Source organism: Protopterus annectens, chromosome 17.part0 (assembly GCF_019279795.1).
Source record: "Protopterus annectens isolate FY-2018-M chromosome 17.part0, PAN1.0, whole genome shotgun sequence".
Classification (NCBI taxonomy): Eukaryota; Metazoa; Chordata; order Ceratodontiformes; family Protopteridae; genus Protopterus; species Protopterus annectens.
Window position 1 is genome coordinate 814065738 of NC_056751.1, and position 16263 is coordinate 814082000.

Sequence of the window (16263 nt, forward strand, 5' to 3'; positions counted from 1 at the left end):
TATATGTGGATATATCCACATATGTATGTTGTCTATGTAGCACACTTGTATTTACTTTCCTTCATGTATGAAAAAGACTGTTATTTGTAAAAAGCAATTTAAGGAAACAACTGAAATTACCAAAAGCATGAAAGATTGATTATATTTTGCCAGCATGTCAATATAAAATATTGTACAGGTGTTTTATTTTATTTTATTTTTATTTTACATTTGTTGATCGGGCTGGTCCAGCTGGATATATGTCCATTTTCAGCAGAGGCCCGGGGAGAAAATCTCCAAGTGAAATACATTAAGCATTGAGCATTAAAAACATTAATCATTAAAAGCATTAAACATTAAAAAAAAAAGTTACAAATATAGCACAGAGAAAAAATATATATATCATAATAGTATTTTTACAGTGTCAACAATAAGCAAAATAAGAACATCAAAGGGTAAAATTCAAAATTGAATAGTAAGTTTTTGAAAAGATTTGTAAGCAAGATACATGAGAGTTCAATGAGCAGAATGCTAGCTAGTCAGGGTTAGAGCAGGGGCAGAGCCAGTGAGTTAGGAGGTGACTTTTGAGTTGGGATTTGAAGCTGGGAAGAGAGGAGATAGCAGTGAAATTGGAAGGAAGGGAGTTCCAGGCTTTTCCAATTGTGTTAGAGAACAAGGCGTTACCTGCTAAGTTGTTGGATTTACAGGTAGATAGAAGTTTGTTAGAAGAACGCAGACTTTTGAGATTACAATAAGGGCTAATGAGGGTAGTTGTTGCTACACATTAAGGCGTTAAAGCCAGAGAACTTTCTAGAAGTTACCAGAGATGAATTACAAGAAGTAAACTGTAAAGCTTATCCAAAGAGATGCAACATCAGCTTTACTATCATATATGTTAAACCCCAAGAGGAAGAAAGTGCATGCTAATGAAAGCACAGACAAAATTATCTTACAGAAAATATTAACTACATGAAACTCAGAGACTTACAGGATTAAAAGGGGTGCAGCTGAAGGATTCATAATAAAATATTGGCACTCATAATGCGAAGTGCCAAAAAAATGAAAAAAAAAAGATTGCAGGAGAGGAGTGAATCTCAAAGATCAGCCTTACAGGTTCAAACCTGATTACTAGGCTAATGCTACAAGAGCCTTTACAGGCCTAGCCAATAATACCCAGGATATGACAATATTATATCTTGATTCTCCAGATATGGGATGGGGTACTATCAGGGTAGTGGGTCTTGGGGAGTTGGAGCCCTGAGTCATTTTACAGACTGCCTCTGTCAATAAGGGGCATGGGCAGTACCCCAGGAGTAAATTTACAGTTTCCCATCCACTTTTCCCAATTCTTTCTGGAGAGTAAGAGACAGACTTTGTTTATTGAAGTGAGGAAGTTTATTCAATTCACAGGGTAGCCTTTAGGATATGAATCTGTCTCGCCATAAACGTCTGTGAGAATCATAAATAAGGTTCAAGTCTATGGAACACATTACTCTTGTATAATTTTTCTCATGAATATGTAACATTTTCATTAGGGCTGGATCAGAGAATGTCTTGTAGGTCAGGCATATGTCACCTCTCAATGAATGATATGAGACAGAGTAAAGAGATAGGGCCTTTAGTCTGTCTGCATAAGACATGTGTCTTATGCTTTGTATTTTTTTTAGTGAGAAAGCAATGGGGCAACTGGTGAATGGCTCTATGAATTCCTTTGATCTTGATACCATGTATTTACTTATAAATTACGCCACAAAGAAGAATTTCTTCACTACTGTAACTATCTGGTGATCAAAGTTGAGGTTACTATCTATCTGTGTTTCTAGGTCCCTCATCACTGGGTCTACTTTTAGGGGTATGCTATCAATATTATAATTTGCAGGAATATCGGATTTACCGAAGTATATGATTATGTGTTTTTTCAGCATTTAGTCTCAGACTGTGGTTTTGGCAGCATTTGTTTGTCATTTTTAGGCCTGTTTGTACGATGTCAACATTGTTTGGGGATTCAATGATTGCTCCCAGCTTAAAGCAGTCAGCGAACTTAGTGAGCCAGAGGCCCCCAAAATTGGCCTTCACTTCAGAGAAGGATATACCAAACAGTAGGGATCCCAACATTGATTCCTGTGCGATACCACTAGTAACAGGTTTCTTTTTAGAATTGGATTCACCTATCCAAATATCGTGTCCTGTCAGTGAGCCAGTTGGCTAGCCATCTGATGATGTAGGGGTTTAGACCTAATTCAATAAGTTTAACTATGATCCCCGCATGGGGGATTATGTCGAAAGCTTTGCCCAGATCTTGATAAGCAGTACGTATCATTTTACCCTCATCCATGACCCTGTTGACTTTTTCAAAGAAGTCCACCAGACTGAGCAGGCAAGACCTCCCTTTGACAAAGGCAAATTGTGCCTGGTCCAGTTTTTGAAGAAGTTCTATTAAACTTGTTTATTGCAAGGAGCAAGCCACCCAAACTTGTATATACCAACTCCAAGATCATCAATAATCAGAGAAAATAGAATATACTAGAAAAGTTCATCTAGGTCATGGTAAATCTAAGTGTGTCTGTGGCTAGTTAGTCTCTGTATTTTGTGACTTACTCATGCAGGTCCCAAAATTTCAAGTGGTTAATACAGTTTAATAGTACAGACAGATATACAATAAAAAGAGAATAAGACAAGCCTGTCTTTTACAGACAGTTTAGATAATTGGTTTACTATCAAAATTTTTAAGTGCCATTACGTGAACTTCGACTGTCAGAAGGCAGTTTATTGAAGTCACATAACATCATTTCAAAAATGTCAATCTCACAACAGTGAATGCTAGTGGGCATTTGCTGTTGTGAGACTGACATAGTGATTGGAGGTCGCACTATGGTGAGGATCGGGAACTTTTCCCTTTTCCTCACTGTAGTGTGAACTTGGAGTTGTAATATATAAGTAGCAGGGGGTGTAGGAGATGCAGCCCCTCCACATGGGGGTTCAGGGGGGGGCTTGCCCCCCTGCAAAATGTGTGTTGACTGGCATAGGATATTACGGTAAATTTGAAAATTTCAACAATTTGATTTCAAACAATTTTTCTTTTTCGTTATTTTATTGGTCGCTATCATTAATTTTGGCAATGTTTTTTGAGTACATAATTGCTCACATAAAACATTTTCGAAATTATGACAGTAAACCAGATAATCTACCAGTTTTAACACTGATCTGGATTTTGGAATAAGTCACAGTGATAATGCATGATAACAGAATTGTTTCCACTTATGCAAAGAAGATTTTCTGGCTGAAGGTCTACTGGTTTTCTTTGAGACTCCAAACACCAGTGACCACAGATGACAACAAACCAGTGCTTACACAAATGAGAAAGTGTGACTAGACAAGATACTGGATGCGATAGCAGATAGAAACATGGCTTTCTTGGCCAAAATGGCCATGGATTCTACACATCAATAGGAAATATAGTGCCAAGTAATTAATGGTTTGAGTATGACCTGGGGTAATTGTTTATATACTGTGCACTCACCAATTCACACTTGTATATGGTGCACTTGCCAGTTTATACTTATATATTGTGCACATACCTATTTATGCCAGAATCAAAGGACTGACAGCACAAGGCAGACATCATGTTCAAAATGGGCAAACTGTTATTGTTTAAAGAAAAAAAAAACAGTTCAAAAGAGGATTGACATATGAAATGAACCCTTGTAGTAATACAACGCTATTGCAAAAGTCCTCAGTGATGAAAGCCCAATATTTGCAACCAATAAGAAATTGCAATACTCTATCAGCACACAAAGAATTATTGTTCCATGATGTTAAGCAAATTACCTGGAACAGCCACTCTGAGTCTGCTAGTGTCTTGAGGAATGTTGTTTCCGAATCTGCGGGGACAGTACTTGGCACACATGCCCTCATTAACTTCTTAAAGCTGGCTTTCACTTGGCGTATATCAGTTACTTCAACAGGGACAAATTCACAGTTTAAACCAAGTTCAAGCTTGAAACCCTGAGTGGAAAAAAAAAACATGCAGCAAGACTTTAGAAAACATGGTATAATATGGTATACTTCTAACTACATTCTTCAACAAACAAGTCTCAAATGTGCACACAAAAATATTACTTTTGTGATAAGAATAAATCTATGCATATGAAACAAACTAAAATAACAGGTTAACAAAAATAATAAAATCTGCAGTGTAATGATGTACCACAAAAAAGGCATACCTTATCACCAATTAAGCACAGCTAAAAACTTTTAAAACGTACACTGTTCCGTACAAACCCATACAGACAATTCCAGGTGAAAACCTCTCTCTGACCAATCCAATGATCACATCAATTTGTCATGTACACTTCACCCACCAGTGTGACAGCTTGTGTTCTTACTGATACAGTCCCTTAAGCCACCAGTATCCATAATATATCAGGAACCAAGTACACTGCTGAACGCCAATAACTAGTCCACAGATATGCAATAAATATTTATTAATTCCACAAGATAAGCGCTTTCGTCAACAGACTTCAACAGATCTACAAAGTAAATTTAAAATCCTTACTTTTTATAGGAACTCCTTTAGACATGTGACAACACATCTAATAAATATTCATGAGATCAATACAGATGCCATCTGTGTATTTAAAATTCATATGAAACTTTTTATAAATACATTTTCAAATGAAACAAAATTCCTGGATACACATATATACATATAAAATAGTATAAAAAACATATAAAAAATGTATATTCAAAGCATATTAGCTCTGTGCTTAAGCTCAGGTTTGATGCTTATAGCCTCATTCAAACCTGGAAAAAATGTTGCATTCAGTTTAAATTGCCATTTAGATTCTGCTTGAAGTAATTTGTTTTTCCAGTCTCCCCCTCTTGGATCCATCTTAACTATCTCTAGGATCCCAAAAATAAAACTATGTGTAGGGTTAGTTATAATATGCTTGCTAAGAGCATTTTTTTCATCTTTTTTTGAAATACAATAGCAATGCTCATATATTCTACGATTTAATTTTCTCTCGGTTTTTCCTATGTAGAAACAAGTACAGCCCTTGCATGTAGCCAAATATACTAATCCCTTGGAAGTACAGGACCCATACACTAATTTAATAGGTATATCATAAGGTGCCAGTAAAAACTGTCTCTTAACATTAATATATGGGCATTGTTCACAGCATCCACATTTATATGTCCCAAACCTAATGCCACCCAAATGTGTTATTTTATTATCTAACATAAATTTTAAATTCTTATCTACTTTATAAGTGAACATAGGTTCTGGGCCTATATATTTATAAATATCTTGGTTACATTTTAGCATGGACCAATTTTTTGATATTATCTTTTTAATTTCTTTTGCCGTTTCCCCATAAGTTATGAACATAGATTGTGAGAAATCTTGAGTTTCCAAAAAACACACGATTCCTCCACTCCTTCACCAATAAAGCATACAAAATACAAAATACAAATGGAGAACACCAACTGCTGCAAGTTAGATTTTTTAATTCTGGTACCTCGGCCTTCGCCTTCTCCTGGAATACATTTCACATAACACTCCACCCATTTTTATACAAATTTTTAATTAAATAATTGATGCACCATCCCCCAATTAAATAATTACATTCATTTTTTTACTATTTTAATGAAACAAATTTGGCATTTCTTAAGCACAACTGTACAACATATTAACTGGAGAATAAATAACATTCATTTCATAAATACTATTAATGATGTATACATAAATATAAATATTATTACTAATAATATATATACCTATTATTCAATTAATAATACCCTTGCAAGCAATCCCTTTTCTTGAATGTTTAGAAAATATTAGGAAATATGTGAAGAAATTAGTGTTGGAAAATATATGAAAAATATATATGAAAAATTCCATGTAATGATTCATGAAAGAATTATATGGAAAAAACACATTACACCTCCATATTCATTCCATTGGGAAACATAGTTTTTAAATTGAGAATGAACCTTGACTCCATCAAAAGTAATTTCTCACGAAAAATGGCCTCATTACCATATACATTTGGTCTACCTAACACACTGAAGACAAAACCATCTGGGACCCCCCCATGATTGTCAACAAAATGTTTTCCCACTGGGCTCTCTAGCCTCTTGTGCCTTATATCTCCTAGGTGTTCCAAAATCCTTAATTTAACCCTTCTAGTGGTTTGTCCTATGTACCAATTTTGTCTCTCACAGCCACATCCTATAATATACACAACCCCAGTTGAGTTGCAATCATAAAATTCAGTGGCATTGTATTTGACCCCATTGATTTTGCAACCATCCAAGTTCCTAACCCACTTACACACTTTACATTTTCCGCACCTGAATGATCCCTTTCTATCATCTTCACCCCCTCCACCATTTTTTCTAAAATTTAGAATTTCCCTGAGATTAAAATATCTCTTATATGAAAAGGTCACCCGTGACGGAAAAAGTTTTCCTATCTTCTCATCTTCATAAATGATTGGCCAAAATCTATCCACTAGTCCCTTCAAAGTTTGAGAAAAATGGGAAAATCTGGTTACAAAAAATATTTTTTCATTTGAATCCTTGATCTCACCACTATTTTTGTCATGGATTTCATGATTTCCAGAGTGCCTAATCCCCCTAAATCTAACCCTATTGCTGGACCTTCTTGTGATACCCAACTCATTCTCAACCCTTCTTCTAGCTTTTTTTACACTCATGACAGAATATCCTCTCTCTAATAACTTTCCTTCCACCTTATTGAATTCCATTGGAATCAGATTTTTTTCTGAAATGTGTCTCCCTATTCTTTTAAACTCACCAAATGGGAGAGAATTAATCAAGGAATCACTATGCATGCTGGAAGCATGGAGAAAATTTTCTGCTGCAGTCTTCTTATAATGAGGTTTGTATTGAATTTTATCATCCTGGTTCACATAAATTTCTACATCCAAATAATGGATATTTCTACCCCCTATGGTATGAGTAAAATCCAAACCCCAATTATTTTGCTTCAATTCTGAAACAAAATTCTCGAATTCCTCAGGTACACCACTGCACAAAAATAAAAGGTCGTCAATAAACCTCATATATTTAACTACCTTCCTTTTATAAAAAGAGAGGGATAAATATAACAGTTTTCAAAATGGGCCATGAACAAAATAGCATATGAGGGCGCAAAGGCTGCCCCCATAGCTGTACCCTCTTTTTGCAAAAAATGTTTACCCTCAAATTCAAAACAATTGTGCGTGAGACAAAAGTCCAACAAACTGATGATAAAAAATGTTCTGGGTCCATCCCCTAACATTTTTTCTACTGCCCTTAGACCATGCAGCCTGTTGATGCTAGTATATAAAGATTTAACGTCAATACTAGCCCAGTAAAAATCTTCACCCCATGCTATATTGCTAACCTTGAAACACACCTCTTCACTGCTCTTGACATGAGATTGTACCCTCACTAGGTACCCCTTTAACAAGGAATCCAAAAATATACCAACATTCTGTAAGTATCCACCTTTCCCCGAAACTATGGGACGTCCGGGTGGATCCATGAGATTTTTATGTATTTTAGGGATGGTAAAGAATCTAGCCACTCTAGGATTCTTAACATGTAACTTCCTGACATCCCGTGGAGATAAAAAGCCAAGCCGCTCGCCCCTTTCCAATAATTCCAACAATAGCATATTATATTCTTTCATTGGATTTAAGGGTAACTCAAAATAAGTATTATGGTCCCTCAAAAGCTCCATGGCCATAGAATAGTATTTGTCCCTAGGAAGAACCACCCAGTTCCCTCCCTTATCTGCTTGAGTGAATACATACTTTTTATTCATATCCTTTAAATCACACAAAGCTTTCCATTCATCCCTTTTCAAGTTGTAGTTTCTTTTTTGACCACAAAACTTTACATATTCTTCTTCTAAAGTGTTTAATAATGTTTTCTCAAATACATTAATGACCATGTTCTTTCTGGGTGGCATGAATCCACTCTTGCAGGGTAAATGGGGAACCGCTAGTCTACCATAACCAGTGTTAAAGGTAAAACCCCCCCCATCATCACACACTTCATCTTGTTCGTGTATATCCACCAAATCATTTTCATGCAATGTGAGGTTCAATAAAGACTCATCTAAAATTTCTAAACTAGCCATATTCTCCTCAGCATTGTTTAAATTATCAATCAATGGAGCATTTATATTAGAATCACCTTTAAATCTATTATCAAAAGAAGTTTGAACTGCAAAAAATTCCCTCAGAAACAGCTTTCTGCAAAATTGCTTGATTTCCAAAGACAAATCAGCAAGAGAAGGGAAACAAACAGGTACAAATTTGGTGCCTTTATAAAGAACTTGTTTGGCACTCTCAGTTATGTTTAAATCTGAGATATTTACTACATTATAGTTCTCACCTTCGCAAATGTCCACAGCATCAAAAAACACTGAATCAGAGTCCTGTAATGAAACCACTTCATCCAAATGACGACTGCTTCCTTCAAGCGTTGTACTCTGCACATGAACCTGTTGAACCCCTCTCTCTCTTTGGAAAACAGTCTCTGAGAAAATAATTCCATGTTTGCTGAAACTTGGCAAATTATCACCTCCTTCTTCCCTTGCTTTGAAAACGACGGCCTCTTCCCTTTTGCTGCACCGCCGTTTGATCTGTGTCGCTTGCTGCATTGTTGACTCCCATGCTGGATTCCTGTTCTGTGTTCAGGCTCTCAAAGGATACACTCTTCCTACTGCTCGACTCATCTGCTGAAGACGCTGAGGTTTCACCACCACCGATGGATCTCGGGCCCCTGATGACATCACGGGAAGCTCCACGCTTTTTCTTAAAGCTATATTGCCATGAAAACAGTTTGCCTGTTTCATGGTCTTTAATATCACGAAGATATTTTCTCTTTTTTCGGGAAACCACCTCCGTTTCTATCTTAGATACTCTATTTTTGATTTCAATCATATTTTTAATAATTAATTAATTAGTTAACCCTACACATAGTTTTATTTTTGGGATCCTAGAGATAGTTAAGATGGATCCAAGAGGGGGAGACTGGAAAAACAAATTACTTCAAGCAGAATCTAAATGGCAATTTAAACTGAATGCAACATTTTTTCCAGGTTTGAATGAGGCTATAAGCATCAAACCTGAGCTTAGGCACAGAGCTAATATGCTTTGAATATACATTTTTTATATGTTTTTTATACTATTTTATATGTATATATGTGTATCCAGGAATTTTGTTTCATTTGAAAATGTATTTATAAAAAGTTTCATATGAATTTTAAATACACAGATGGCATCTGTATTGATCTCATGAATATTTATTAGATGTGTTGTCACATGTCTAAAGGAGTTCCTATAAAAAGTAAGGATTTTAAATTTACTTTGTAGATCTGTTGAAGTCTGTTGACGAAAGCGCTTATCTTGTGGAATTAATAAATATTTATTGCATATCTGTGGACTAGTTATTGGCGTTCAGCAGTGTACTTGGTTCCTGGTTCTCTAACTGCTGGTGGCTTTTTCTTGTGTTTGGTTGTTTCGCCTCGCCTACTAGACACTACAGCTTGGTTCAGGATGGAGAGCAATGATTTATCTCCAGTTTTCGAGGAAGAACTCGTTTTTTCAGATTTCCCATGTGGACAGAAATCTGGCAACAATAATGATAACTTATATGACCTTATCGTAGCATTAACGGACAAGGTTTCCGTTTTGCAGGATTCTGTGTTACAGCTACAAAAACGGAACTGTGAGAGTGTAAACGGAGCCCCTGGGACTCAGGGGAAGCAAAACGGAACAGCACTTCCGGTTTTACATATTGGAGCAACAACGGCAGCTGAAACTTGTGTTGCTGATGGTGTACAACAACGAGGAGGGTCAGGAGCGTTATTTAGAACTGATTTGAGTGCTAATAAGGATAGTTGTGTTACCCAGACGGAAAACGGACATAATATCAAGGGGTTGAACACCAAAACGAACTGTGGAAATATAAACGTTTCTGGGGACAGACTAAGAGAATGGTCCAGTCGTGCACATTCTTTTTTTGGTAGTAATGCTCCAGCAAAAGAAAAAAACAATATGGACTCTAGGTTAGTAGTACTTGAAAGTAAGATGAATAAAATAAGAGCATTACAGTGTGATAACTCATATTTAAACGAATGTATACATTGTAAAAGGGTCCCTAAGGGGCTAAGAATGTTTAAATTCCCAAACGGGCTGAAAAAAACAGACCCTGAATGCAAAGATTTATTACTAATGTTTGACCGGCATGGATTTGAATTAATGGAGTTTATAATTAATTTAAATAATAAAAAGATTGATGCATTATTAAGTGAAGTGGATGTATTAAACAATAACATTATGGATGATGCCATTTTTAATCAGTATGCATATAGATATAATATAATTTTTGATAAAGTGGAAAGCGAATTAAATAATAACATTATTAGAAAAAAGAAGAAGCTTTCACGTGATGAATTTGAATATAAAAATGACATTGCATATGTTTTTCCTAAAGCTTATTTTGATACAGAGGGAAGTGAGAATCCTAACCCCACACAGGAAGAGAATAATTTTAGTAACAGGGGAAATAATTATGATTCTGAATTTCCACAATTAAGGAGATCAGAGAGATTAATGAATAGGAATGGAAATCGACAAGACAATGTTTTTTTAGGCCCAAGAGGGGATGGAGCAGTAAGGCCCAAATACACAAACACATCCTATCGGAGAAAAAACAGTTACCATTAACCACAGGGAATAATGAAGGAGTTAGGTTGCATGGAGAAATAATGAATGTCAATTTGGATGATATAGAGACGTCAGATGACATAATTTTTGTATATAAGAGCTTTAAAATATTTAATTATGCAGCATTTCCTATTACTAAGAATTTGTTTCACCTTTTAATGAAAGGATTAAAATTTGTACCATCTAGAAGAGTGGATATTAGTAGAATTTTAACAGACTTTAGATTATTTAATAGGAAACTAAATTTCAAATGTATATTTAAGGACAATCAGAAAGAGTTTGAAAATTCCAATTCCATTATTTATAAAAAAAGTTGTTGGAATCCGCCCCTATTACCCTTAATACATACGTTTGAGAAAGTTACTGAACAGGAGATTTATAAAAAATTATATGACTATCCTTATAAAAAGCATAATTTAACTAAAGAAGAAAATGCATTATTACAAGAACTAAGAAATAATGAGGAAGTAAGGTTTATGAGACCAGACAAAGGTGGAGGTATGGCCATTATTAATAAAGTGGATTATAATAACAAAATTACTGGTATACTTAAGGATTGAGACAAGTATGAAACAATTTCCAAAAATGAGATAAATATTAGTTATAGTAAGATTAAATATTTTTTGGAAGATGCCTTGTTACAAGGTGTTATAAATGAGGAATTGTATAATTTTTTGAATGTCGAGCACCCTACTATACCAGTATGTTTTGGGATACCTAAAACTCATAAAAATATAAGGGACCCACCGTATAGGTTAATTATATCCGGTAGGAATAGTATAACAAATTCATTGGGGATTTTTATTGATCGTATGGTAAAGAATTCAATAGCCCCTATAGATTATATTTTAAAGGACTCATGGGATTTTTTAAGACAATTTAACAACGATTCCTTTGATAAAGATTGTTATTTTTCTACTGTGGATGTTATTGATTTATTTACCTCTATACCTCATGATGTAGGTTTGCAGTTTTTTAATGACGTTTTAATCAGACATAGTAATTTAGGGGGTAAAATGGTAAATTTTATTAATGACTTGATGGAAATCATTTTAAAAAATAACTTTTTTACATTCGAAGGTGAATATTATAAGCAGATACAAGGGGTAGCAATGGGTAACAGCTGCGCCCCTATTTTCGCAAATTTAATGCTGCATGAATGGGAAAAGCAATATATTTTCACATCCCCATTTAATGGTGAATGGGTTAAATATTTTAGGTTTTTAGATGATTTATTTATTTTATGGAAAGATAAATATTCTTTTGATGCATTTTTAACTTATATCAATAATATATGCTCTTATTTTAAATTTACAGGGAATGGTAATCAGGATGACATAAATTACTTAGATGTTAATATAGCAAAGGATTATGCCAATAAAAATTTCTTCTCTAGTATTTTTAGAAAATCAACCTTCTCCAATGATTACTTGGAATATTCCAGCAACCATCCCCCACATGTAAAAAGAAATATTGTTAAGGGTCAGATGGTGAGGGTGGTTAGAATGTGTTCACGGATAGATTTAGTGGAAAGAGAAATTAACAAGGTAACTAATATGTTTGTGGAAAGGGGTTACCCTTTGGTGTTTGTTAATAACATCAGGGATGAAGTTTTGGCTTCATGGAATGTCAAATATATGGCATTATTAGGTGTTGGAATTCAGGAAAAAAACACAAGATCTAAGGAAACTCAAGATTTCTCACAATCTATGTTCATAACTTATGGGGAAACGGCAAAAGAAATTAAAAAGATAATATCAAAAAATTGGTCCATGCTAAAATGTAACCAAGATATTTATAAATATATAGGCCCAGAACCTATGTTCACTTATAAAGTAGATAAGAATTTAAAATTTATGTTAGATAATAAAATAACACATTTGGGTGGCATTAGGTTTGGGACATATAAATGTGGATGCTGTGAACAATGCCCATATATTAATGTTAAGACACAGTTTTTACTGGCACCTTATGATATACCTATTAAATTAGTGTATGGGTCCTGTACTTCCAAGGGATTAGTATATTTGGCTACATGCAAGGGCTGTACTTGTTTCTACATAGGAAAAACCGAGAGAAAATTAAATCGTAGAATATATGAGCATTGCTATTGTATTTCAAAAAAAGATGAAAAAAATGCTCTTAGCAAGCATATTATAACTAACCCTACACATAGTTTTATTTTTGGGATCCTAGAGATAGTTAAGATGGATCCAAGAGGGGGAGACTGGAAAAACAAATTACTTCAAGCAGAATCTAAATGGCAATTTAAACTGAATGCAACATTTTTTCCAGGTTTGAATGAGGCTATAAGCATCAAACCTGAGCTTAAGCACAGAGCTAATATGCTTTGAATATACATTTTTTATATGTTTTTTATACTATTTTATATGTATATATGTGTATCCAGGAATTTTGTTTCATTTGAAAATGTATTTATAAAAAGTTTCATATGAATTTTAAATACACAGATGGCATCTGTATTGATCTCATGAATATTTATTAGATGTGTTGTCACATGTCTAAAGGAGTTCCTATAAAAAGTAAGGATTTTAAATTTACTTTGTAGATCTGTTGAAGTCTGTTGACGAAAGCGCTTATCTTGTGGAATTAATAAATATTTATTGCATATCTGTGGACTAGTTATTGGCGTTCAGCAGTGTACTTGGTTCCTGGTTCTCTAACTGCTGGTGGCTTATCCATAATATATCTCATACGCACTCATTAAGCTCCCCTTTAAGAGCAAATACTAAGCCTGTCCCAAGTCTCCTGGACTTCACTGAAATACACTTCATTTGTTCAACTTATGATGAGAAGTCATCTCTCTTAATTCTGACACATTATTAGACTTCTTGGTACCCTCCAAGTTTTTTATAATTTTTTTTAAGTGGTGCCTGTGTGTGCACATGTATGTATGTATGTGTTCAAGGATGCTTACATATAAATTAAGCAAATAAACACAGATAAATAAAGAATGCATCAACATGCTCCCTGAACAACAGCTTAAATAAAGTTTTAGAAGGCAAGGGTCAAAGTCCACACTTAAAGCAGTAAAGAAACATAGATATCAAGATAAGTACTTTCTATACAACCGAAATCTGACTGCAACTACTTTTACATAGTATTGCATTGCATCCTTATGAAATATGCATTCATAGGCTTCTTTCAATCTAACACAATTTCATAGGTGAAAAATGACTTATTTAAATTGTTCTTGATGTTTTTCCTACCATGGGTAATATTATTATGCAAGGCTGAAACCATCCAGACTTGCACATTTATGCTCGAGATATACTGGATTACTTAAATTTCCAGCTTCTGTTAATACATATTTTCCCATGATGCCTTGCATTACTGCACTAGTCTAATGATCATGGTCTTTTAACTGACAGATAAAAATGCACCGCAATAAATAAAGAGGAGTATATTTTTAATGTTTATTGCAGTCAGCAATACCAATACACAAAAATTGAAATAATTTTGCGTATTTAATTTATGTAATTCACACAGTGGCACAGCAGATAGCATTGTCTCCTTACAGCAAGAGGTTCTGTGGTTTGATCTCAGCTATTGTGTCTTCTGTGTGGGGTCTACTTCTCTTTCTTGTGTTCTTGCGGATTTCCTCTAGGTGTGCCGGTTTAATGCCACACTCCAAGGACATGTAGTAGGTGGATCAGGCACACTAAATTGGCCACAGGTTGTATTGTACATGTGCCAGTGGTATGGAAGAACAAGCACAGCAAGGTTAGCCAGCCAGCAGTGTGAACCTTGGTTCTACATAACTGTTAGTGTCTTAGTGACACCCTGGCCCCATGTGGAAAATGAGAAAATGGGGTTGTGGATGGACAGAATGTATGTAAATGATTGACAGTTGGATTGGACTCAAATCCATTTCAGCCATCGCTTACGGTGTACAATAAAGATGCATGTAAATAGACAGCCATATATACCAGCTTAAACAGAAGGGTGCTCTTCCTAATAGGCACTATAACAATGCCTTTACAAGGCTCTTAAGAGTGTTACTGTGGCAGTGTAGACTGACAGGTGTAACATTATAACAGATTCTCTCACGTTTTTTTGCTTAATAACACCTCCTTTAATTTCCCCACATGCCAGTCTGAATTTTTCTGGGGTTAAAGGGGGCAGCATCCCACTTATAAATGGAACCAATAATACAATCTGTTTCCTTGTGACATGTCAAAGAGTTGGAGCTGAAAGTGGGATTGTCATGTCAAAGGCTCTGACAGGGGTATTTGATGAGTGGTAGTAGGGAGTGGGGGTATATTCGTTGATGTTTTATGACAGAGCTAATAAAAGTTTTGAATGTGTATACTGATCACTCAAAAGGGTTATTTCTGAGGACCAACTTGTGAATTGCAACAAGTGTCTGTGGGTCACCACAATGATAGCCATGTGGTCCTCAAGGATGGGCAACCCTAGACTACAATCAGAAAGTACAGTTGTGTACAATTACCATAAATGTAGCTGTTCAAGTGTATTCACTGTTGCAGTCATCACATTTGGGTTATCCCTGCCAAGGTAGCCCTCAGTCGGCCCATATACCAGAGGTGTAGTATTTCTGTGTCAGTTGTTGTTGCTTCAGGACTAACATCAGGTCGTCAGTAGTATAAAGAAAGGCAGCTGACACAATTACATCAGTCTTTCTTGCCCTGTCAGGAGCCCCCAAATGGGATCTAGGATATGGTGGGAGAACCCCACCAAAAGAGAGTAAATACCAAAAAGTTCCTTGTATGGAGAGAGAGAGAGAGAGAGAGACAGAAGGGGGATGGAGGGTGGGAAACCAGGACTGCAACAGTGAATACATTCGAACATCTACATTTATGGTAAGTATACACAACTGTACTGTTATTTGTGTTTCACTGTTGCAGTCATCACGTTTGGGTTGATTCTCAAAGCTGAAGAAAAGGTGGAGGCAGTCAAGAAAACTATGGGCTGGCTAGGATGCCCTGCAAAACTGCAGTGGCAAAGCCTGCCTTGGATTTGGAGAAGATAGGCAGGTGGTAATGCTTGCTGAAGGTATGAACAGATGTCCATGTTGCAGCCTCCAGGATGTCTCTGGTGGGGACCCCTCTGAGGAAAGCTGCAGAGGTGGAGGTTGCTCTGGTAGTGTGTGTCCTGACCCCCTTAGGGGGAGGTTTCCCATGTTGCTTGTAGCAAAAATGGATGCAGTGTGCTATCCATATGGAAATGGTTTGTTTGGATATGGCTTTGCCCTTTGCTCCTGCAGCAAAGCTGACTAACAATGGATCAGTCTTTGTAAATGATTTAGTCCTGTCTAGAGAGTACAGTATCCTTTTCCCCTTATTTTCTGTTTAGGGAAAATGGTGGGCAAATGAATGGAGCCACACTGGACACCACTTTTGGCATGAAGGATGGGTTAGTCCTGAGGAAGACCGTGTCAGCATGGAAAATGATGAAGGGCTCTACAGCCATTAGTGCTTGTAGCTCGGACACTCTCCTTGCTGAAGTGATGGGAGAAGCAAGGCTGGCTTCCATGAGAGAAAGTTTAACTCTG

General features: G+C 35.8%; 1 protein-coding gene across 1 annotated transcript in view; it reads right to left on the reverse strand.

Moving 5' to 3' along the window:
* Positions 1–16263, reverse strand: part of SBF2 (SET binding factor 2) — a 3151758-nt gene that overhangs the window by 291428 nt on the left and 2844067 nt on the right. Inside the window, exon 34 of the mRNA XM_044058929.1 lies at positions 3808–3984. Coding sequence (XP_043914864.1) covers positions 3808–3984 — 177 coding nt within the window. The remainder of the gene's footprint in view (positions 1–3807; positions 3985–16263) is intronic.